This window comes from Suricata suricatta, chromosome 17, assembly GCF_006229205.1.
Source record: "Suricata suricatta isolate VVHF042 chromosome 17, meerkat_22Aug2017_6uvM2_HiC, whole genome shotgun sequence".
Lineage (NCBI taxonomy): Eukaryota > Metazoa > Chordata > Mammalia > Carnivora > Herpestidae > Suricata > Suricata suricatta.
Window position 1 is genome coordinate 55,061,149 of NC_043716.1, and position 22,497 is coordinate 55,083,645.

Below are 22,497 nucleotides of genomic sequence, written 5' to 3' on the forward strand. Positions count from 1 at the left end.
TGTTCAAGCGAAATCCCCGTGCATGGTGCTAGGCGCGGTGTGGGAGCTGCGTCCTCCGCGCCAGCCAGCAGCCCCTGACGGGAGCGAGCCGGCCGCGCCAGGTCCCCGCGGAGGCCCGAGGCTTTGCGCTCAGAAGGGCGGGAATCCAGGCCTGTCTGATGCCCCAGCCCTGGCTCAGGCCCGACCCCCTGTGGGCCCATCGCAGGAGGAGAGCGGCCAGGTGCACTGCCCAGAGGGACTCGGGGCCACACGCGTACCCCAAAGCACGATGGGGCAGATGTCCAGGAGGAGAGTGGCCCACGCCAGCGCGTGGACGGCCGGGCCGGAGTCGCTGCTGCCGTCTTGGGGCAGAGCTTCTTCAGAAAACCTGTGTTTCGCTATTAACGTCTGTCAGCGGATTGGGTAAGGCCCACACATACCGTTGGGGGCAACTCATGAAAGCCAACTGGCTGAACGCACTAAAGACACCCACTCCACACCTGGACGGCAGCGCCCGGTAAGTGACGGGACACGCGGAGCCGGCACCCGCGGCAGTTCTGCGGGCACCTGGGCAGGCCCCTCACTTGTCCCAAGCAGCTGGTCCTGGCCTCACAGGGACCTCGGGGCAAGTCAGACTGGGAAGGGTCGGGCTGTGCCCACCGGCCCCGAAGTGCAGCTGTGCTCGTTCGCAGGGAGGTGTCGGGAAGGGCTGTCCCAGGGAGCCCGTGGACCGGCCTCCCTGCCACCCGGACGCCCACCCAACTTCAGCCCAGGACAGGCACCACCATCTGCAGAGATCCCTAAGCACCGTGTCAGGACTGGAGGTGACAAGCCGGGAACCGAGCCGTCAGGGGGCACCAAGGGCACCGTCCCCCACCTCCAGCAGCTGCCAGGTGAGCCTCGGGGGCCACATCAGCAGGCGCCTGCCCCTTCACGGCTGCCAAACAGGAATCCCCTCCCCCCACCTGACCCCCCTCCCCTCCAGTGAGACTGTCCTCGGAAAGAGGCGGATTCCGGTGAGCGTGGGCCCTGCTGGGGGCGCTGCTGGTGGTGGGGTCTCCACTGTGGGTTTGAGCTGGTGCTCCCCAAGCTGTGTTCTGGATTCCCCTGTGGGATGAGCAGTGGGCCCCCTCCCCCAGCGCCTGCAGACCTGGGACACGGGGGCTGGGCCAGCCTCTCCCCACCTTCCCTTGCTCTCGAGTTCATGGCATCCCAAGGATCCTCAGACAGCCTGGCGGGACCTGGGGTCTCCCCGCTCCCGCCCCAGGGCTGGGAACTAGTGCCCCGCTGCCCGGCAGGCTCCTTTCCCCATGCTCACTGGTGACAGATGCCACCCTCCACCCCAGCCTCTTCCTACATTTCCCCCCCACACCCCATCCCTATAACCCCTGGATATCCCCACTGACGGCCCTGTCACCCTGGGCACACACCCCCACCGCAGTTGCTCCTTGCCTGCCTGGCTGCCCGCATGGGTGTGACACACACCCCCACCCCCAGCCCATGGGCTGGTCAGGGGCACCTGTCCTGCTGAGGGTCGGCCCACCCTGCCATCTGGGGCTCTGCCAGCAGAGGGCGCCCCGTGCTTAGCGCCAGACACTCCCGCCCCCGGAAGCGGAAGGGAAGAGAAGCCTCCAGCCAGAAAGAGGAAATAAAAGGGCCCTAGGTTCCCACGGCCTCCGCCTGCAGGCCATGGCGGGGGTGGGGAGGGGAAGGGCACCCGGCAGGCTCCACTTCGAGCACAGACTCCCTAGAGAGGCCCATTTTGCAAAACATGTTTTGCCAAAATAAATAAAGTCCGGAGCAGGTCATGGTCCCCTGGGGGGGCTCCAGCTCCAGCCTTGATGGGCTGCAGAGTCCCGCCAGCCTCCCTGTGGGCCACTGGGATCGTCTGGTGCGTGCACAGTCCCGGGTTGGCGTCTCTGCCTGTGGGGCCGTGGAAACGGAGGGTGACGAGCACCGGCCGGCCTGTGAGCAGACGCACAGCTGCCGGGCCTGTCACTCTAGCAGGCACCCGGATGGTCCCCGAGCCTCTCAGCCTCCTGGGTTCTGCCGACCCTGCCAGAAGGGGGAGTCAGCAAGGGGCCCCTGTGACCTGGGTGCAGCGGGTCACCCACAGAGGAGGCTGAGGGGTCGTCCCTCCAGCCGGGCTAACGTCAGAGGCCCAGTAGCCTTCATCAGGGGCTGCATTCAGGCCCCCTCCCCCAAGGGTAAAGAAGCCTCTGGAAGGTCTGAAAGGGGCCGGACAGACCTCCACTGGGTCTAGGCTAGGCGGGGGTGTCAGGTGGCTCAGTCTATGGGTTCCTGCTGCCCAAGGATGAGCCCCAGGGCCTGGACTGCACTCCGCAGCCTGCCCAACCTGGCCCGGGGCAGGAGTACATCCCCAGTGTCTGTCTGTCGGGGCAGCAGGAAGACGTGTGAGCTTGCCCACACGTAGAAGAGCAGAGAGAAGGGAGGCGCAGCAAGCCGCCCCGCCCCGCCCCAGGCGTGCACCACCCGGAAACCAAGGGGCCAGCTCTCAGGCACCCCAACGTAGTAAAGGGCAAGGCAGAGGACGGGAGGGGAAGGGCCGCAGAGCCCAGCCCGACCCCACCCCTGCACACACTTCTTCCTTCTCTGCTTTTCTTTGCCCCCCAGACTTCACCAGGCCTGCGCAGGAAGGGTGGGAAGGAGTACAGCCATCGAGGCCAGCCCCCCCCCTCACCGCCAGCCCTGCACCGAGCATCCGACCCTCCTCGGCCCCTCACCTGCTCCGCTCCTTCCTCTCGTAGACAGAGTGAAGCTTGTTGATCAAGAAGACTTTGTCTTCCCCCTCCTAGAAGGGCCAAGACAGGAGGAGAGCACAGAGGTTGTCCCTCTGTCTGTCTGGCCAGAATGGCCCTTAGGGATCCCCCGAGGACTATCCAACAGGACAGGCACAACAGGTTTAAAGGGGGAAAGAGGCACCAAGCAAGGATGGAAAAACCAAGAGCCAGGCAGTGGGCATACATCCACATCTGAGCTTCTTAGTGGCCAAGGTGAAAAAGGCAATGTGATCAGGGGCATAGTCAAGGCCACAGAGCCGGCCTGACTCGATTTAAAACGGGTCCTGCCACTTATTAACTCTGCATTGGGCAGGTTACCTCCTCTCTGACCTCAGAGGCCCCGTCTGTACGAGGGAGATAAGAGCGTCTGCGTCGGGCGCGCGTCACTTCCTACTATTGTGCTGACCTATCACGGGCTAGCAGCTTAACCCAACACAAAGCCAGCCTTGCATCCTGGGGTCTCAGAATGGGTCCCACTGGGCCTAGGATCACGGTGTCAGCCAAACCGCTTCCTTCTGGAGAGCATCTTTGCTTCCTTTCTCCAGCTTCTGGAATCTGCCCACGGCCCTTGGCTCGGAGCTCCTTCTGCCCCAGTCAGTGCCTATGAGGGTCGTGCGCTTGAGGGTGCCACCCGGTGCCCCGGCCGGGGAGAGGCCACTCCAGGAACTCAGACCTGCAGCCCCCAAGGCCTCGGAGCTGGGGCAGGCCTTGGCCTTGGGCGGGCGCAGTCTGCAGCAAGGACCCACCTAGAGAATGGTCCTTCCACCCCCAGAGAGCTGGCAGGTGCCGCTGGGGGTCCATCACCCGCCCCTGCCCCGCGTGCACGCCAGGCCACGGGCACAGCTGGCCCCGAAGCGGCCCGAGCATCCAGCGCACAAGTGGAAAACCCCAAAGGGGAAAACGGCCCTGGGAGGGGCGGCGTCTGCGTGGTGACCCGCTGTCATGCGCAGGTCCCGCTGAGCACCCAGCCCAGACCCAGGCAAGACCCCTTCCCCAGCTGAGAAAACGCCACCCAAGCAAGCCAGCTGCCATGGTCATGTGCTTTTAACACGACAGGAAGTCCAGTAACCCAGCAGGGAAAGGGCCATACTGGGGGCAGGAGGGTCTGGGGGCTGGCTGGGCTGGGCCGCCTCTCAAGGTGGGCTTGGGCAGCCGGGGACGGGCAGATCTGGGCGCCCGACCACTGTGCAGTGGGGGTCCCAGGAGGAAACCGCGGCCTGGGCTCCCAGGGCCCCCTTGCCTCTCACACTTCCACAACAAACTGCAACAAATTCCATAAAAATGTTTGAAATCCCGACCCTCTTTCAACCTTACTCCACTTGTTTGTGAAATGAAGGCTCCCAGCAGGGTCCGTGCCCTGACATGAGTCCCCTAGGAAGTCCAGCGGCTGTCTCCGGTGTCTCAGAGACCCTCTTGGAGACTGTCTGCCTCCCCGCAGGGCCACAGCCTGTCCCCAGGGGTATCTGCCACTGGGCCGCCTCCCTCCCCAGGTCAGCTCAGCACAACCCACACCCAGTAACTCAGGTCCTATGTTTGGCAAATAGACCCTTTCAGCAGCCCCCCGCGGGGGTGGGGCTCAGCGAGCAAGGGGCAGGACGGGCTGGGAGGGGCACTCACATTGCTGATCTGCTCCCGGAGGAGGCAGATGACCTTCCGCTGGCCCTTCACCACCTGGATGTTGAGGTAGATCACGGCTCTGCAGGAGACCAGGAGTCACTGGGGGGGGGGGGGGACAGACAGGGGACAGGGGACCTCCCACGGACAACCCACCCGCACTCACAGCAGCAGGGCCGACACCAGATAGACGGGGAAGGTGTTTTCCACCAGGTACCGGTGCACCCAGGGCAGCCAGGAGACGCTGGGGCCCGCCTTCTCCAGGCGGCGCACCCACACCTTGCCCGCCTCGTACATGGTGTCCAGGGTCCGGAAGGGGCCGCAGGTGCTCGAGGGCTTCACCCTGGGGGAAGACGGCGGCTTGCACCCCCACCAGGGCCCCACACCTCAGCTGCCAGCCGAGGCCCTGGGGGGGGGGGCTGCACCTCCCGAATCCAGGGGCAACTCCACCCCCCACTCCCCAGGGGGCAAGCGCACACTCACTGCCACACGGCGTAGCAGAGGAAGACGGCGGCTCCCAGGAAGGAGGGGAAGCAGAGCAGCGAGATGAAGACGGTGCTCATGTGCGAGGCCAGCCAGGGCCTGCGCGGCGCCTGGCAGTTGGCCATGAGGCTGGCCTGGGGACACAGGCTGGGCTCCACCACTGCCCTGCCGCTCCCCTCCCCTCCCAGGGGGCCTTCCGCGGGGATTGGGGGGTGGGCAGTGCTCCCCCGGGAGGGGCCCCGAGCCGAGACCCCGGGACAGGACAGGCTCCCCTCCCCGAGGAAGGAGACTCTCAGAATGTGAGCGTGTGGGGTGGAAAGAGCCAGCCAGGCCAACGCCCTGCCTTACAGAGGGGAGACAGAGGCACGGAGGGGAGGTCTGTCCCCATCACTCGTGTGCAGGACGGTCCTTGGAAACAACCACCTCGCTGCCTGAAGGTCTCTGCTGCGCCAGGCACTGTGCCCAGTGCTCTGTGAACGTCCCCTCTGGGGACCGGGCACTGTCCAGCACTGTCCCCTCGCCCAGTTGAAGAAACAGAGGGCCAGAGAGAACCTGGTTCTCAGCCCCCACCCCCTTCCCTCAGCTCTGCGCAGCTCCGGCGCCCGGCCCACAGGCCCTGAGGCCTGGCCCAGTAGGTGCCCAGCAGCACCCAGGGACCCGACAGGATGCCGCCCAGCCTGTGGAAGGTGGTGATGGGGGGGGGTGGGGGGGCAGTCAGCCGATCCCTGGGACCTTGGACTGACCCCAGAGGCAACCCTGGGCTGCCAGACCCAGGGTCCTGGGGGGAGGGGCGGGTTCCACACCCCACACTCTCCCGAGTCCCTGCCACCCTCCCGGGTGCCCGGCGGGTGCCGTTACCTTCTTGACATAGAAGACCAGCAACAGCTTGATGATCTGGATGGCGGGGAGGAGGGGGGCGAAGAGGACCCCCAGCCTGCGGGGGCGGGGCTGCGGTCAAGGCTGGGGTCATGGCCCCCGTGCTGCACCCCAGGGCTGCCAGGGGCCCCCAGGCCCTCCCTGCCGCACCCCACGGCCAGCTGGGTTCAGGACCCCAACAGGTGAGGGGTCAGGGCCCGCGTCGGTCCGGAGCCCCAAGGCCCTGGTGGGAAGGGGGCTCGGCCCTCCCTGGGGGGCTGGGCAGTGACAGGCAAGTGGGGGATGCTCACCAGGTCAGGGTCTGCCCGTAAATCAGCTCCAGAACGTTCCCGGCAATGTCAAACTCCGGCTTCTCCCTCCTCTTGAGCTTCCTCTCAGAGATGAGCCTGGGGCAGAGGAGCCCCTGAGGGTCACTTAGGAGGACAGTCCCAGCAGGCCGGTGGCCCTCCCCTCGAGCCAAGCTGACCTCCCAGCGCGCCCCCTCAGGCCGCCCAGCTGATGTCAGACCAGCAGGCTGGGGTCCCGCCCTGAGGGGCTCCGGCTACAGCTGACTTCCTTCCAGACTTTTTATTTTATTTTTTTAAATACTCTCCACACCCACCGTGGGGCTTCAACTCAGGACTGGAGACCAAGAGTCACAAGTTCCGCTGACTGAGCCAGCTGGCGCACCCCCCCCACCCCCTGCTTCTCAGTCTCTTTTTACACCCAGGCATCAAACGTTTGACTGACTGTTAAACATCCCTTTTAAAAATTACTATTAAACTCATGTGTTCCTGGAAAAAAACACAAACAAAATAAAAACACGTGCAATGCCAGCACCCAGTAGCATCCTGCAAACGCTCCTCTCCTTTCTCTCCTCCCTTTCTCCCCTTTGCACAAGACTCAGATTATTATACACTTTGAAAACTCTTCTCCCTCGATCTAAAAAAAAAAAAAGAGGGGGGGGGTGTATCCTGTCTTGGGTTTTTCACGGTGTGATGATGTACAGATGAGGCATTGTGGGTGCAGATCGATGTCCCCATCCGGGGGTGATCCCTGCCCGCCTCCCGGGAGAGGACGCTCTGAGCCCCTGGGTGGGGGAGGGGGTCAGGTGCCCACGAGGCAGATGCAGGGGGCCGGGGCCTCACCTCCACACCAGCTCCCCGAAAAGCGTGTCCAGCAGCACGAAGATGAAATCCAGCACCGTGAGCCGGTATAGCTCCTGGCCCACAAAGTTCTCCCAGCACTGGAACAGACCGGGCCTCAGCCCCTGTGCCCCCTGGGGCCCCCGCCACCCTGCCCACCCCAGAAGCCCCACGGGGGGCCCTCCCGTCCATAGTGGGCCAGGCCACACAGGGGCCACCCCGCACCCCGACACCAGCAGCAGGGCCTCTCTGGTGGCCTCCCGCCTCCCCAGCACCACCCTGGTCCGCCCTCACCTGGTCCCTCAGGGCGCCCACCCTGCGGCCCAGCCAGTGGTAGCAAAGAACCCCCAGAATGACCATCTTGAGGATGAGGTTCCTGGAGAGGGTGGGGAGGTGGGGGTGCTGAGGGAGGGCTGCTGGGGACCAGAGGTGGTGCCCCAGGAAGGCTCCGCCCACCACGCCTGCACACACACCTGCAGACGGCCACATACACCTCCAGCACCGGGGAATCGTGATGCTCCAGGGTCGCCAGACAGCGGTACAGGTAGGGGGCCCCCAGGTTGAGGAGGCAGACCACCGCCGGCAGGGCCAGCAGCGCCCCCTCCTGGTCAGCAGACACGGGGCTCTGCAAGAGGGGGTCGCGGGAAGGGGCGCTGGCGGGCGGAAGGAGGGTCCAAACCGCCAGGCTGCACCTCCCTCCTCCTCCCCCAAGACAGGCCCACCCCAGTCCCCAAGTTCAACCCACACAGGAAGGGGGTGGGGACACAGGGGTGGGGGGTGGGGGAAGAGAAACTGAAAAGAGTAAAATAAAAGATCAAAGACAGGGGAGCGTGAGACTGACCCCGAGAGGGTGCGGGGGGGCCGTCCCTAATCAAGCAGGGGTCTGAGCCCGTGCCCAGAGCTCCGGGCCATCATCTCCCTGCCCGCACCTTGATCATGAGCTCCGAGAAGGCGTAGACAGCCACGGTGCAGCCTAGCGTGGTGGCCAGGCACAGCAGCCACACGAGGCCCAGCGCGGCCACCTGTCGCAGCCGCCCGCACGCGCTCCGGGGGCCCTGCCGCAGCTGCCACTCGGCCAGCAGCTCCTGCGGGCGGCAGCAAGCCCATCACGAATCCTGCGGCAGACCCGTGCAGGCGCAAGCGCAACACACACAGGGACCGACGGGTGCCTCCCACCCAACCCCCTTGCCACCTCCTGTCCCACCTCGCAGCTCTGGGGCTCTGTCTCCAGGCTGCTCCCTGCCCCCGAGGCTGGTCACCCCACTCTCGCCTGGGGCTCATGCTGCACCCTGAGGCCTGGCCCAACCTCCCTCCTTCCCCAGCCCTGCCTCCCGAGCCACCCTGTCACCTGTCTTAGAGAGGGGGTGGCCCCCAGCTGAACAGGCACCCTGAGGGGTGCAGGGCACCAGGCCACCCACAGGAGCTCCCGGGGGACAAAGGCCCCCCAACCAGGTCAAAGCAGGGGGATCTCCTGACACAGACCCCAGAAAGGCAGAGAATTTCCCACAAGGCTCAGCTCAGCCACCAGCCTTGGACCCAGGCTCAGGAAGGGAAAGGTCCCTCTCCCCCTGGGCTACTGTGGTGAGCCGGGATTGCAGAGCCCCAGGGTGTCTTCCCACTGGGGACCAGAGGACACAGGGACTCCTGGCTGAGGGCCCCAAGAGCGGCACCAGTCCCGGGTTCTCCAGCCTGGGCATAAAGACTCAGAGCCAACACTGAGTCCCCACTGGCTGGAAGACAGGCCGACAGCAACGCCCCACCCAGAGCACGCATGCCCCCCAAAACCCGCTGTGAGCAGAATGTTCCAGCAACGGGGGCACCTGCACAGTTGAGGGCAGTGGGCACCAGCCCCTGCCAGCAGACAGCCCCCAAAGAGAGGAGTGTGCGGGAGGAAAATCCAGGAAGATTCCCAGGGCCACCCAGTGTCTGGAACCCACTGTGAGCAGGGCCAAGACCCAGCCCCCTGCCAGACGCACGCAGGGATGCAGGTCGGGACAGGCATTGCAGGGATGCGGTGGGGGCGGTGGCTCCACGGCCCCGAGCGGCTCACCTTCAGATGGGTTCGGATGTGGTCGTGCTGGAGACGGGAGGCCCGTTTCTGAGTCACCTTGTGGTCCCAGGTGCAGAACACCGTGACGGCATGGACCCCGGAGGCGCTGCCCACGCGGTAGCTCTCCCCAAACGAGCGGGACATGCTGGGAGGGGCAGAGCGAGCCGAGAGGTGATGGGGGCGGAGCCAGGCAGAGAGGTGATGGGGGCGGGGCCAGGCAGAGAGGTGATGGGGGCGGAGCCAGGCAGAGTTTGTGACGCGAGGCGGAGGGCGGGGGAAGGCAGGCCAGACACTCCCTGCAGCCGAAACCCACCACCTACTCGGAGGAGCCCTCCCAGCGCTGGCTCGGCCTCCCGCCGCCTCACCTCTCTCCAGCTCTGGGTTCTGGGCGCCCTGCTGCAGACGGCTGCCCTCCCCCCCCAGATCCAGCCTGTCTCAGACGGTGCCCGCCAGCCATATGCGGCTAGACGGGGCCAGGGCTCCAGGACCCACTGTTCCCGCTGGCTGCAGAACATACCAGCCTACCTCAGGGCTTTTGCACTGCCTGTGCCGATAACCAAAACACCTGCTTCTCCCCCGCTCGCTCGTATGTAACCTCCTTACACACACCCCCCTCCGGAAGCCAGCCTGACTCCTTCTCCAGTGCTCCACGACACCTCGGCAAACCTCTAAGACTCCAGCCTCCTCACTGCTCTGTCTCCTCCCCTAGAGAGCAAGCTTCTCAAGGACAGGCACCATGCCCGGCCACCTTCCTGCCCGAGCTGAGCACAGCCAGTGTTGGGGGGGTGGGGGTGGAGGAAGGAAGAGTGGGTGGGTGCAAGGAAGGATGGATGGAAAGAGGAAAGGAAGGGAGGGAGGACAGAAGAAGGAAAGGTGGTTAGAGGGAAGAGAAGGAGAAGGGGGAGAAGTGAAGGAAGGGAGGAAGGAGGAGAGGGAAGGAGGGAGGGTAGAAGAAAAGAAGGAAGGAAGAAAGGGCAGGTAAATAGAAGGGAGGGGGGGAGGAAGAAAGGAAAGATGGGAGGGTAGGAGGGAGGGAGAGAGGGAGGGAGAGAGGGAGGGAGGAAGGAAGGGAGGGAGGCGAATGGCTGGATGGGCAGATGACGGCGCTGGCTGGGAGCAGGCTGTAGGCGGAGGGTCGGTACCTGTACACCAGGGTGACGCACGTGACGAAGAAGGCCACGCCCACAGTGAGGAGGTAGGCCAGGGGCATGTTGTAGGGCAGGCTGGGGCTCTCGGGGCCGCACTGACCGCCGTCCGGGGGCGCGCACGGCTGGTTCAGCGTGCTGTTGCTGTAGTAGCCGTAGTACAGGACGCTGTGGGTGAAGCGGCCCTGCAGGCAGGGGACCCCGCTGAGCCGGGGGCCGTCCCGCACCCGACCCTGCGCTTGCTGCAAGCCAGGGCGGGGCGCCATGGGGGCGGGGCAGGAAGGGAGGAGGCCCCCCCTGGGGTCACGGCACAGGCCTGCGGAGGGGGCATCTGAGACACCCGGGCCGCCCCGCCCACAGACACCCAGGCCCAGCCCTCACCCCGCCGGTGAGCAGCTCCAGGCCGGTGAAGGCGGGGACGGAGCCCAAGGAGGCCGGTGGCGGGAAGGCGGCCTGCACGCCCACGACGAAGGCCAGCACGGGCAGCAGCAGGAGGGCGTTGAAAGCCAGCAGGGTCTTGAGGAAGAGGAAGTAGGAGAGGACGCTGGAGCCAAACTGGCCCCCGATCCGCTTCAGGGCGTAGTGCCAGGGCATGAGGCGGTGCAGGCCGGCCAGCAGCCCCAGCCCCAGGCTGTGCAGGACCTGTGGGCACAGGGGCAAGCAGGGAAGCAGGCGGGCCTGCAGGGGAGGGTCATGACCACGCCGGGGCAAGGCGGAAGGTTGGGAGACCCCTGAGCAGGACAGCACCGGACGAAACGGCCGCCCCCCACCACCTGGCTGCCCTGCGCCCATCCCAGATGGGGGGAGGGGGAGGGCTCCTACCAGGACACAGGTGTCGCGGAGCTGGCCACAGCAGGGGAAGAGCCCACGCTGGCCGCGGCCGCCCCTGTGTTTCCCCGTCAGGGTCCGGCTCTCCTCTCTGGGGGCAGAGACAACATCACAGTTGGATGGGGGATGGACCCAGTCCCCCCCATCCCCCTCTGGGCAGCCACCGGCTGCCAGGGGCCCTTCACACCGACCACCCAGCTGGCCCCACCCAGCTGGGCCAAGGGAGTGGGTGTGGAGGCAGCGCGGCCCCAGGGGCACTGACCGCAGACAGCGTTTCTCAGCCAGGCCCAAGGGCATCCGCCGCAGCATGTGGTCCCGCTGGGCCACCGTCAGGCCCTGCAGCTCCTTCACCAGGAGGGAGCGCTTCTCTGCAGAGATGGACCCCGTCAGCTCCCGCTGCATCCCTACCCGCCCTGTGGCCGTGACCCACAGGGCCGTGACCCGGAAAGAGCCTGTCTGCCCCGCTGCCCCACCCCAACTCCCGCCTCTGCCCTGGCAGGCGCTGGCTCCTCTCCGCCAGTGTCACCAAAGCCAGGTGGCGCCCAGGGCCGCCTGGGTTCCCCCACTAGCAGTCTTCACTCCCCCCCACCCTACCCCCCTGCAGCCTATAAGCCCCTCCTCCTCGACCTTGACTCTCCTCCTGGGTCCTCACAGACGCCTTCCTCTAACCCCCAGTGCACCTGAGCCCCCCACTCTTTCATCTTCACCACGACCCCGGGAGGGGGCACCAAATTGCACAGACAAGAGACGACACTCGGAAAGCTGACACCTGGCTCGGTTTGCAAAGTGAAGCTAGAAGGTTCACCCCTGACCCCGGGGGCTGTGCCTCCCTGCACTGCCTGTCACCCCAACAACGCCTGAGATCTGGGCACCTGAACGCCAGAGGATAGCAGGTAGAAGACCCCGCTACCGCCGCTGTCCCTTGTCCTGTAGGCCCTGCACACCAGCCTCCCACCTCAGGGCCTTGGCACAAGCCTCTCTGCTCTAGTGTCACTTCTCCCAGGAAGCCTCCCTGGATGGCTCTCCCAGTGTGCCTCTCCTCCCTCGCCCTTATCTGAGCCTTAATCGCCTGCTTTTCCGTTTAGTTGATTCGATCTGTTCCACCTGGGCCTGGTCAGGGACTTTCCCACACCTGGCCCAGCCCAGGTCCCTCGTCACACCCGTCACCACACCCCGCAGCTGAGACCAGCGTGTGCGGTAAAAGCACTCAGCGTGGGAGTGTGGGGGCCAGGCTTTCCGACCGCCACCTCACACGGGCCAAACCCTTCACGGCCCAAAGCCCCCCACTTCCCTGCCACCCCCTCGTCAGCCACGGCAGCGCCTCGTAGCTGCCAGCCTTCGGGCAGCCCCGCGGCAGGAGGGGAGCCCGGGGCCCACTGCACCCGGCCAGCCCCAGCTCCCTCCCACCGAGGCCCGGGCCCACTCACTCACCCTCCTCCTCGAGGGCCGCGGGGTCCAGCTCCAGGTCATAGAGGCGGAGGCTGGGCCGGGCTGAGCGCCCCGCGCCCCCAAGCTGGGGCCGGGTGACCCTGCGCCGAAGCTGCACCGTGCGGTTGTAGTACTGGGAGATGATGGCCCCACGGCTGCGGCCTGCGGGGGGGGTGGGGGGGGCGATCAGCAGGCTGCACCGCTGTGCCTCCCCACCCCTCCCAGGGCCCAGGCACCACTGGGTTCCTGAGAGCCTATTTTTATCCCTGTGATGACTCTGCAGTTGTTTCTGGAACCCAGGGAGGCCCCAGGGGGCTCCAATGGGCGTCCGGGCAGCGAGTTGGGGGCAAGGGGGTGGGCCCCAAGGTCTACCATCCCGGCTGCCCAGGCGAGGGCTCAGGTCCCACTCACCGATGGTGCGACTGGGCATGCTGGCCAGGATGCGGAGCGTGGCCGTGCTGGGGGCAGCAGCATCCTCGGGCCCCAGGGGGGCCTGGCGGCCCCTGTCTACAGACCAGAAAGCCTTGTCCAAGGTCCAGGAGACACGGCTGGCCAGCAGCCTCCCCCACCCAATCCCCATGACCTCAGACCCGCACACAGATGGGAGGGGTGTCCTGAGGGGCCGGGAAGGCTCAGTGCCCTGCCCACAGCAGCTCCCCGCCGGGGCCGAGCCACGTCCGCTCACCCGAGGTCCCCGGGGCTCCGGCCCCCAGCTCCCTCAGCTGCAGCTCCGCCCACTGGCTCTGCTCCTGGATGAGCTGGTGGAAGGAGTCATGTACTTCGTTCTCATCGTAGGGACTGGGCTCCCGGCTGTGGGGGCAAGAAGAGGGAAGGCGTTCAGGGCTCGGCCGCCCCAGACCTGCCCCGGCGGCCACCCCTTGCATGGACCCCGGTCCAGATGGCCTCTCCCTGGCAGGGAGTCGGGGGGATGTCAGTGCCCTCCAGCCCCCCAGCCCCCCCACATTGCCCCCGAGGCCCAGAGCACTTACTCATGGTCCTCTGAGATCTCGGGGACGTTGAGGACAAAGGCCATGTCTGTGGCCCACGCCCAGCCAGTCTGCAGACCTAGGGCAGCTCAGAGCCTGGGTGCAGCCGCCGAGGCCTCCTGCGTCCCATCTGATGAGACAGACAGCATTGCACCGAGGTCGGCCTGCGTGCGCAGTGCCCAGCCAAGCCACCCACTCCCTGGAGACGGCAGGAGGTGGCACTCACAGCCTGGGCCGCCTGAGCCCCTGCCCCCCCCAACCACAGTCAAAAACGTGGTCAGGCTAGTGACCCCAAGTAAACCTCCCGCCAGAGGCGACGACGGGGAGCCCGTTCCACTGCCTGAGGGAGAGAGGAAGGAAGGGAGGGGGTCTGGCCTGTCCCCATCGGCTTCCTCTGTGGCGCCAGTCCCTGGACATGGGAAGGGGTGGGTGTCCGTGCACACGCCTGGCCCTTCTGAGGGCTCTGCGCCGGGAATGCCCCCGCTCTCTTCGTGAAAAGGGTCAGGGCAGCTGGGAGACCTGCTTCCTGCGCCTGCCCAGAACCCCCAAGCACTTCCTCTCCCAAGAAACCCCTCCCACAGCGAGCCCGCACCCCCCACCAGCCCTGGGTGAACAGGCCCCCTCCAGCTGCCCCCCCCACCCCACCCCCAGCATCGCTCTCCTCCCTGGGCCGGGCTGGGGCACGCAGGTCACCTGTTCTCAGACCTACACTCCTACATTCCTCACCCCAGGGGCAGGCCAGGGCAGCTGCCTGGGAGAAGGAGGGCTGGCCGTCAGACAGGCAGCCTTTGTCCTGCCTGTGTCCAGGCAGAGGGCTCTGCCGCGGCCAGGCCGACTAGAGCCAGCGTGACCTTGTGTGGGCGCCTCACCCTGCTCCCTGCATCTGCCCTGTGCTCCATCCTCCATACGCCCACCCCCAGGGGAACTCGGTGCTCAGAAAAGTTGGCTCAACTCAAGGGGACTTCTTGGGTGAGGCCAGGGTGCCCAGATGGTGTCCTCACTTGGGGGCCTCCAGGACGTCCGTTTCTGAGGCCAGGCCCCACAGAATCCAAACCCCTTCCCCTCCCTCCGGTGGGAGGAGCTCAGCGGGACCCAGGAGAGAGATGGGTCCGCTAAATCCAGAAAGGGCTGGAGGTGAGGCTGACCAAGCATCCCCCCCAATCCTGTCCCTGGAACTAGAATCTTCCTCTACAGACAGACCCTCCCAGGCTCAGACCCACACACCCCACCCACACACCCCTTCTCCGAGTGGGGGATGGGGAGTGCCAGATGCTCAGAGGCCTGGACCCCGAGGCCTGCCTGGGGGTTGGCGGCTCACCACTTCTGGCCAGCTGACACCCAGCGCCCAGGCACCCCGCCCCAGGCCTGGGCAGGGCCGGTATAGTTCCTGGGGCACCCCATTCCCGAGCCCTGAGCCAGGTGAGGAGCGGCAGGGTGGGGCCCCCGTTTCCAGGAACCCCACCCCAGCCGGCAGCGAGTCCCCAGGGAGCAGCGGCAGACCAGTTTGGGGGCCCAGCAACTGCGGGAGCCCCTCGACCCCTCCCGGCCGGTCTCCGAATCCCTCGCCTGGGGCCAGTGATACCCGGGTGTCCGCGCGACCCGGCCCCTCCCCGTCCCAGTCCCGGCACCAACACCGCCCTCTCCGCGGGTGCGGCCCGCCCCCCTCGGGGGGGAAGGCGGAAAGCAACCGGCGCAGAAACTCCGAGCCCTGGCGCGCCGCTCACCTGTCCCCCGAAGGCGCCGCTGGGAGCTGCCGTCGGGGCTCCACCGCCTGGGGGCGGGGCCGCGGGGTCAGGGGGAGGGAATGACCCAGGGCCGGGGTGACGACCTGGGACCGTCGCTGGACCTGCGGGGCCGGAGGGAGCGGCGCCGCCCAGCCCGGCCCACGTGGTGGCGGCCTCCGGCGTCACGTGACCCGGCCCGCCCCGCGCCGACGGTGCCCTCTCCCTGCCAACTTCCAACCCCGCCCCCACCCCGCCGCGACGCTCGGGCAGGGTGCGGGCGGCCGAGCGTCAGGCCTGGGTCCACACTGCGTCAGTGGGACTCAGTTTCCCCAAGTTTCACAAAATTCCTCAGGCAAGAATTCCCCGGCCGCCCACTTCCGAGGGCACTTATCCAACCAGCAGGGTGCTGCACAGCCGCACTGGTGCGGCGCCTTTCGACACCGGATTGGGTAACCCCTTCCTCCGGCACGACCTCCTGCTGACAAACGACTGGACTTGCGGCCCAGGCGTGTGGAACCCGAGTTATCGGCCCCCTCCGGCCTGGGCGTGGCCTCTGCGGAGCCTGTCCGCGCGGTTCCGGCGCACTTCCTGTGTGCTAGGTGGGGAGGAGGGGGTGAGACCCGGGCAAGCCGGGCGCCGTGGCTGCCCCCACTGCTCCTTCCTCAGCCCTTCCCCAAAGCCAGGGAGGCGGCCACCCATGTCCCGGCTTCACAGATGAGGAAACTGAGGCCCGGAGATTCATCCGGCCGCCCGCATGCATCTGCCAGGGCGGAGGCTGGTCCACCCCGGAGCCCCAGAAACCCGACTCAGAAAGCCTGGCAAGTCAGAGAGGGGGCTCCCACGGATTTGGAGAGCAGTGGGGGCACACTCGGGGTCGGGGAAGCCTTAAGAGGCCGGCTTAAGAGGCCGGCAGGGCGGAAGGCAGACAGGAAGGCAGGGGAGAACAGGTGGGCAAAGCCAGGATTCCCGAGGGAAAAAGATGCTGCACCTTTGGTCAGAGGGTCCGCAGACCTGAATCTGGACAGGGAGGGAGGGGCCGCGGTTGGGGCGTTTCTGCAGCTGGCCCTGAGGGCCTCTGGTGGATCACTTCCCGCTGGATCATGGCACCGGGCACGGGACATGAGGACCCAGACCTGCTCAGGCCCCTGCCTCTCCTCCCACTCCCCCGCCCCCCTGGCATGCACACCCACGCTCCAGCCACATGGCGCTTGCACGACCCTGGCCCAACTTGCAAGTCACCTCTTCTGGGAAACCTTCCTGGATTGAACCCCGTTGGAGCACTTGTCACTTACTGTTGACAGGTTCTTTTGCTGGTCTGTCGCCCCTGCCCGTGCTCTCTGAGCCCACGGAGCACTGGGCACCAGCACCCAGCTTGGAGCCCGGCATAGCAGAAGGCTCAGAAGTTGAAGGGGTCTGGGCAGGGATGCATGGAAACAAGCCACCAGACTTCAGTTATGAGATGGACTGGGCCCTAAAGGGGGCGGTCCGGGAGCAAGGAGGAAGGGCTCGATCCCAGGGCCTCCGAGGGGATCCCAGGAGAGAGAACTGGCCGAGGTGGCTCCTACTCGGTCCGGCAGCCCCAAATTGCACCAAGTCCTGAGCCTCACTCTAGGCTAGTCTCTAGGTCCCTGCCTTGTTCTCGGTGCCAGTAACGCCAAGAGCTTCTGGAAACTGAGCAGCCCCAAGTGATGGGGCCCACCCATTATGTCACTATCGCCCTCTCCCCGAAGACAACCTGGGACCCGCAGATAATAGGCCAGCCCCTCCCAGGGTATGGGCTTGGGCTCCCCCTGTCCGCCCCTCCCCCGTGTACAGGGAGCGGGTCGGGTGAGCACCCAGGAGGGGCCTCGCTTAGGGGCCAGGAAGGCTGCAACCGCAGGAGCCGCGGGGAGGGGAGGGCGCGACCCCCACGCAGGGCACATTGGACCACGCCCCCCGCCGCCTGGCCTCGCCTCCCACCTGCTCGCCCTCCCAGCGCGCACCGCAGGAAGTGGGGGCCCCAGCGAAAGCAGAGGAAACTGCCGAGGTGGGGGCGAGGAGTGGAGCGGGGAGGAGGCGCGGAGAGCTGGGGTTCCTGTCATGTGACCCCGTCCCCTCGGCTCCCTCACTGTCCTGCCTGGCTTGGCAGGAGCAGGTCAGAGGAGGGGGATTCTACAGGGAGGTGGTCCCTTGTCCCCAGGTGAGCTGGGCTCCCAGTCGGGGGGGCGGGGGAGGCAGAGCATGAGGGGGCGAAAGAGAAAACTGAGGTCGCGGGGCTGCTGAAGGGGTGGGGGTCAGAGCCTGCGTATTAGAGTCTCATAGCCACGCCCCCTCACCTGGGGTCCCTGGGAGCCCCCAGCAGACACAGTCCTGGGGGTGGACCCCAAGCTAGAAGGCAGAAGGGAGCCCCGGCACATTGGAATCGATGGTGCCACGGGACGCTGGACCCTAGGAAACGTTAGGGTTTAGGGCGGGGGCCTGATCCTCGTGGGAGAATCGGCACCCTGACAAGAGCAGGGATGGTCTTGCCAAAGGGTGACCCTGGAGACCTGTGGCCACAGGCAGCAGGTGTGACTGGGATGCAGCAGGCCATGGCCCCCCGGCCCCCCACGCCTGGCTTTGTCTTTGTCTATGACAGCCCCACCTTTCTGTGCCCTTCGGACCTTTCTCCCCATGGACCAGCAGGGAAACTGAGGCCTCCAGCTGTGTGTTGCTTTGAGACGTGCCTGGGGACTGAGTCCAGATCTGCTCCCATGAATTCTTTCTCTTCATGTCCAGCTCTGCCAGGGCCAAGACCTTGACGCTCACCCAACAGGCAGCCCGCATCCCTTCTGGGAGGTGGGGGGTTGCAGCCTTCACCCCCAACCTCAAACCCACTGCAGAGATGCTGCGGCAGTGGTCAGCGCCGTCTGGCCAGGGCCTCGGGCAGCCAGAACCTGAGCCGGGGGTGGAGGAGCTGTGGGAGCAAGAGATGGAGCGCCTGTGGTCCTCCCAGGGACACGTGCGGGAGCTGCCCTATGCCATGGTGGACAGGCGCCTACTCCGGTGGGTGGGTGGATGGGTGCGAGGGACCGCCCCGCTGGGGATCGGATGGCGGGGGTGGGGTGGGGGGAGCACGAGAGGCTGTGCCTATTGAACCAGGGTGCAAGTCATCAGCGGTGGGAGGACTCCTCTGTCCCGTGGCACCGTTCTGCCTGGCCCAGTGGACACAGTGGGTGACTCAAGGGCGCCCCCATCACCACCCCATCCCAGGCAGCTGCGGGAGCCCCAGGGGGTGAAGACGTCTTGCTGGCAGCGGTGGCGGCGCAGGCGGCAGACTGCGGGCCGGCGCCTGGGGGAGGCAGCGCGGAGGCTGGCCCAGGGCTTTGGGCTCTGGGAAGGCGCTCTCTACGAGATCGGGGGTAAGACCCGCACCCTCACCCCCACCTCCCCTCTCTGGAGTCTCAGTGTCCAGTTTAGAAATCCAAGGAGGGCACCATCCCGCTTGCCATTGCTCCCTCCGTCGCCGCCAACCAACGCCCCCACCCCACCAACAACCACTGCCCCCCATCGCACCGCATCCCTTCCGCCCCGAGCCTGGCGCAAAACTTGATAGATGACAGCACCCCCTGGTGGCTATCAGGGGTAGTGCTGGGGCAGCCTCCGGGACAGGGCCCTTAAATAGAGGTTCCCCCGATGCTGGCTACTCACGCCCCTCACTGGGGCTGGTCAGCCCTCACTCCCACAGCCCTCGGATTCTCAGCGGGGCCCCTAGCTCGGTGCGGCTCTGAAGGACCCCCCCCCCACCTCCTCGTAGGCCTCTTCGGCACCGGAATCCAGTCCTACTTCACCTTCCTTCGTTTCCTGCTGCTGCTCAACCTGCTGACCCTGCTCCTGACCGCCAGCTTCGTGCTGCTGCCCCTGATCTGGCTCCGCCCCCCTGACACAGGCCCCTCCCTTAACCTCAGTGAGTGCCCTGCCCACAGAAGGAATAATGTCCCGGAGCCCGCCCACACCCTGAGGATGCTGAGCTGCTGGTCCGGGGCTCGGGGTGTTGGGACAGCCCTGACCCTCTGTGTCCCCATCCTGGAGAACCTCCTGCTTGAGTCCAGCCCTGGGTTCTCCCTGCCGGGCCGTGTGTATCACATGCCTCCTGACATATCTTCAGGGGCCTGCTCGGGCCTCCCCCGGTGGGGGCTGTGGAGTAGACATGCCTTGGGGACCCTCCCCTATTGGTCCCCTCTCCCTCCCAACAGCCCTCCAGTGCCCTGGTGGCCTCCAGCCGCAGACCGGTGTCCCCAGATTCCACAATCAACTTTGGAATGTTCTAACAGGCAGGGTGAGTGGGTTCTGCCTTGGCTAGGGACCAGGGGGCTGGGGGACCTGGAGCACTGGCCCCAGGGGGCCGCAGTCTAAGAGGACCCAGTCCCTCCAAAGATATTTGGCTTCTAGGGAAATGGTTGTACACAAACAGGCTGGCGGGGACAGTGACGGGGTCAGAGAGAAGCTGAGGCCAGGGTGCACAGCCCAGGCCCGTGGACACTTGCCCATGGCCCTCAGAGCCTGGCTGGGGTGGGGTGCAAAGGACAGAGGGGAAAAGTGTCCAGGCCTACGGGCTAAGCACCACCCCAGCCTCACCCCTGGAAGCCACTGAGTGGTTGCCATCCAGACAGACTGCTGTGTTCCAATCTGTCTCTTCCTCAAAGCTGTGTGGCCTTGGGCAAACTGCCTAACTGCTCTGAGACTGTGACCGAGACTCATTCCCTACTGAGAGGGTCCTGTGAGCATTAAAGACCTAAGACCTGGAAAGCACTTAGCACACACCCTCACCACCCGCTGCTGTTATCCCTCCCCCAGGCCTTCAACACCACCTACCTCTTTTACGGCGCCTACCAGGCGGGGCCGGAGAGCGGCTCAGCCTACAGCATCCGCCTGGCCTACCTCCTGAGCCCGCTGGCCTGCCTGCTCCTTTGCTTCTGCGGGACTCTGCGGCGGTGAGCACAGACCCCTGGCCTCCACCTCCCTCCGGGGGTCTTCCCTGATCGCCCCTCCCCTGGCGATCACCTCCCCCGGGCCCTGCTCACTGAAGGCTCATCCGTGGTCCCAGGGCCCGAACTCTGTGTCCCCAGATGCAGAGCTCAAGGGGCAGGGGACACTGCCCCTGTCTCCCCACCCCCAACAAAGGCTGCCCCCAGGACTCTCAGGGGCTTCCCACCCCGGGCGGAGCCAGGGCAGAGGCCCCGCCCCCATGAGCCCTGGCCTCCCACCCCCCCCCACCCCCCTCAGGATGGTGAAGGAGCTGCCACAGAGGCTGTTTCTGGGCCAAGACTACAGGTCGCCTGTCAGTGTCAAAGTCTTCTCCTCCTGGGACTTCTGCATCCGGGGACGGGAGGCAGCCACCATCAAGAAGCATGAGATCAGCAACGAGTTCAAGGTGTGTGTGTGTGCAAGCACGTGGTGCGTGACCGTGGATGTGTGGATGAGCATGTGAGCGTGTCGGTGTATGTGAGTGGCTGTGGTGTGGAAATGTGTGTTGGGTGGGGGCGTGTGCACATGCATGTGCATGGGGTGTCCCAGCTGGAGGGGGGGCTGTGCTGCTACTTGGACGTGAGTGTCCGCACACAGTGCAAGGTGGAGTGGTCTCAGGAAGACGCGCCACCGCCCCTCAGCCTGCCCCTGCCCCAGGGTCACACCAGCCACCGCCCCTCAGCCTGCCCCTGCCCAGGGTCACACCAACCTTTCCTGGATCCTGGCAGCCTGTCTCCCAACAAACACGACCTGGGCCTGCGCTGTGTGAGCGCACTCCCCGTCCATGCGGCACCCTGCCCCCCACCCTGCCCCCGGGGGGGGGGGGGCCAGCCTGACCTGTGTCCCCACCCCCGACAGGTGGAGCTGGAGGAAGCACGGCGCTTCCTGCTGATGCAGCAGCAGACCCGGGCCCAGAAGGCCTGCTACCTGCTCACCTACCTGCGGGTCAACGTCCTCACCGGGATCCTGGTGGTCGGGGCCATCAGTGCCATCTTCTGGGCCACCAAGTACTCGCAGGACAACAAAGAGGTGCCTGGCAACTGACATGCGTTCGTTGAATCCCGGCCAGAACTCTGGGAGGCGATGGGATGGTCCCACTTTGCAGATGAGCAAACCGAGGCTCAGAGAGGTTAAAGCAGTCTGCCTGCCTGAGGTCACGCCCGGGCCCCGGCGCCTCTACCCGCCGTATCCTCCAGCCGTAGGGCTGCCGCCGCGAATAGTCGGCGGGCTTCCAGAATGCCAGGCCTGCAGCAGTTACACTTCAGGGGGCAGTGGGGCACGAGGGAGCGGCCGGGCACACCCCCTTACCTGCCTCTCCCCGCAGGAGCCTCTGTTTGTGCTGCTGCAGTACCTGCCCCCCGGGGTCATCGCCCTCGTCAACTTTCTGGGTCCCCTGCTCTTTGCTTTCCTCATCCAGCTGGAGAAGTACCCTCCCAGCACGGAGGTCAACCTCACCCTTATCTGGTGAGTGCCACCCTTGGGGGTGACAGGCGGGACAATGTGCGGAGGGGAAGGAACACAGGGCCCAGGGCCACATGAGGATGCTGCGTCCTGCTGCCCGTCTTGGTTCTGGCCTGGCACCAGAGGTCCCGAGCAAGGGAAGGTATACAGATGCTTCCAGAAACATGATTTCGGGAGCCTCCATCTAAAGCTTTCCAGTCCCTCCCAAAGCAAGCCTGGACCAAGCACCAGCCATTCAGAGGGGCCAGTGACAAAACAGCCAGAAGGGGCTGCCACTCCTTACGTTGCCAATCTTCACGTGACCTGTGAAGTCAGGACCATCCTCATCCCCATGTGACAGATGAGGAAACTGAGGCTCGAAGGGCTCAAGTGTCCCAGCCAAAAGCAAGCTCGCCATGCCTGCTGGGTGCAGGCTCAAACGCAAGGCCCCCTCGGCCCCCATACCCTGCTCGGTCTCCCCTCTCAGGACGAGGGTCTTGCCTTCGACCCCGAGCCCCTGTTTGAACCCCTGCGGAGCTCCCGCTCAGCTTTTTCGGTCTCCACCCCCCCCCCCCCCCCCCCCCCCCCCCCCCCCCCCCCCCCCCCCCCCCCCCCCCCCCCCCCCCCGCTTGGCTCCGCCGGCTTTCCCTCCTGCTTCCCTCTGGCAGAAGCTGCTGGAGTCCATTCGGCTTTCCTCCAAGGCTGACTGTGGCCTGAAACGTTATTTTTGGACTAGGTCATAGCACGGGCACATGCTAAAAAAAATTCAAAATGTCGAGCAAAGGAAAGCTAAAAAATAAGCCCCCACCCGCCCTGCCTCCCAGCGTCCCTCAACAGGAGAACCATTGTTCCCATCAGGACTTGTGTCACATGTCAGCGCTGAGAGTCCACACTGAGCTATGACGTGCATGTGATGGTTTGGGGTTAAGCCATCCTGCCTTTGGGACCCGGGAATGCCGAGGGCCTGCTTCCGGCGCGTGGGGCCGCGTAAGCCCCGAGGGCAGAGACAAGAGAACGGAAGGTCTCACCTGCT

General features: G+C 65.8%; 2 protein-coding genes across 9 annotated transcripts in view; one reads left to right on the forward strand and one right to left on the reverse strand.

The window, feature by feature from the left end:
• Positions 1-1,735: 1,735 nt before the first annotated feature.
• Positions 1,736-16,739, reverse strand: TMC6 (transmembrane channel like 6). 8 transcript variants are annotated; one of them, XM_029926732.1, is made up of 21 exons: positions 16,331-16,739; positions 13,318-13,444; positions 13,014-13,138; positions 12,740-12,835; positions 12,332-12,490; positions 11,163-11,268; positions 10,895-10,991; positions 10,454-10,714; positions 10,070-10,257; positions 8,928-9,072; positions 7,807-7,962; positions 7,351-7,502; positions 7,172-7,253; positions 6,881-6,978; positions 6,044-6,139; positions 5,736-5,811; positions 4,878-5,011; positions 4,561-4,737; positions 4,398-4,476; positions 2,724-2,791; positions 1,736-2,034 (listed from the first exon to the last, which is right to left on the reverse strand). In XM_029926732.1, the coding sequence occupies exons 2-21, from the start codon at positions 13,359-13,361 to the stop codon at positions 1,980-1,982; spliced, it is 2,394 nt and encodes a 797-aa protein (XP_029782592.1). In that variant the 5' UTR covers positions 13,362-13,444; positions 16,331-16,739; the 3' UTR covers positions 1,736-1,979. The 8 variants fall into 8 exon arrangements, 7 of the variants coding, with proteins under 7 accessions (XP_029782592.1, XP_029782593.1, XP_029782590.1 ...); XM_029926733.1 differs by lacking the exon at positions 16,331-16,739 and adding an exon at positions 15,039-15,779 and having other exon boundaries at positions 7,193-7,253; XM_029926730.1 differs by lacking the exon at positions 16,331-16,739 and adding an exon at positions 15,039-15,760.
• Positions 15,760-22,497, forward strand: part of TMC8 (transmembrane channel like 8) — a 9,415-nt gene continuing 2,677 nt past the window's right edge. Inside the window, 9 exon segments of the mRNA XM_029926737.1 lie at positions 15,760-17,217; positions 17,796-18,062; positions 18,270-18,418; positions 18,814-18,963; positions 19,253-19,335; positions 19,854-19,990; positions 20,283-20,430; positions 20,883-21,053; positions 21,349-21,524. Coding sequence (XP_029782597.1) covers positions 16,727-17,217; positions 17,796-18,062; positions 18,270-18,418; positions 18,814-18,963; positions 19,253-19,335; positions 19,854-19,990; positions 20,283-20,430; positions 20,883-21,053; positions 21,349-21,524 — 1,772 coding nt within the window. The 5' untranslated portion in view covers positions 15,760-16,726.

Excerpts from the sequence above, each read along its gene's own strand:
- TMC6 (XM_029926732.1), bottom strand. The coding sequence starts at position 13,361 with ATGGCCTTTGTCCTCAACGTCCCCGAGATCTCAGAGGACCATGA. Across the intron at positions 7,963-8,927 it reads ACATCCGAACCCATCTGAAG|GAGCTGCTGGCCGAGTGGCA; the intron begins GTGAGCCGCTCG and ends TGCCGCCCGCAG. Across the intron at positions 5,012-5,735 it reads TGGTCTTCTATGTCAAGAAG|GCCAGCCTCATGGCCAACTG; the intron begins GTAACGGCACCC and ends CTGTGTCCCCAG.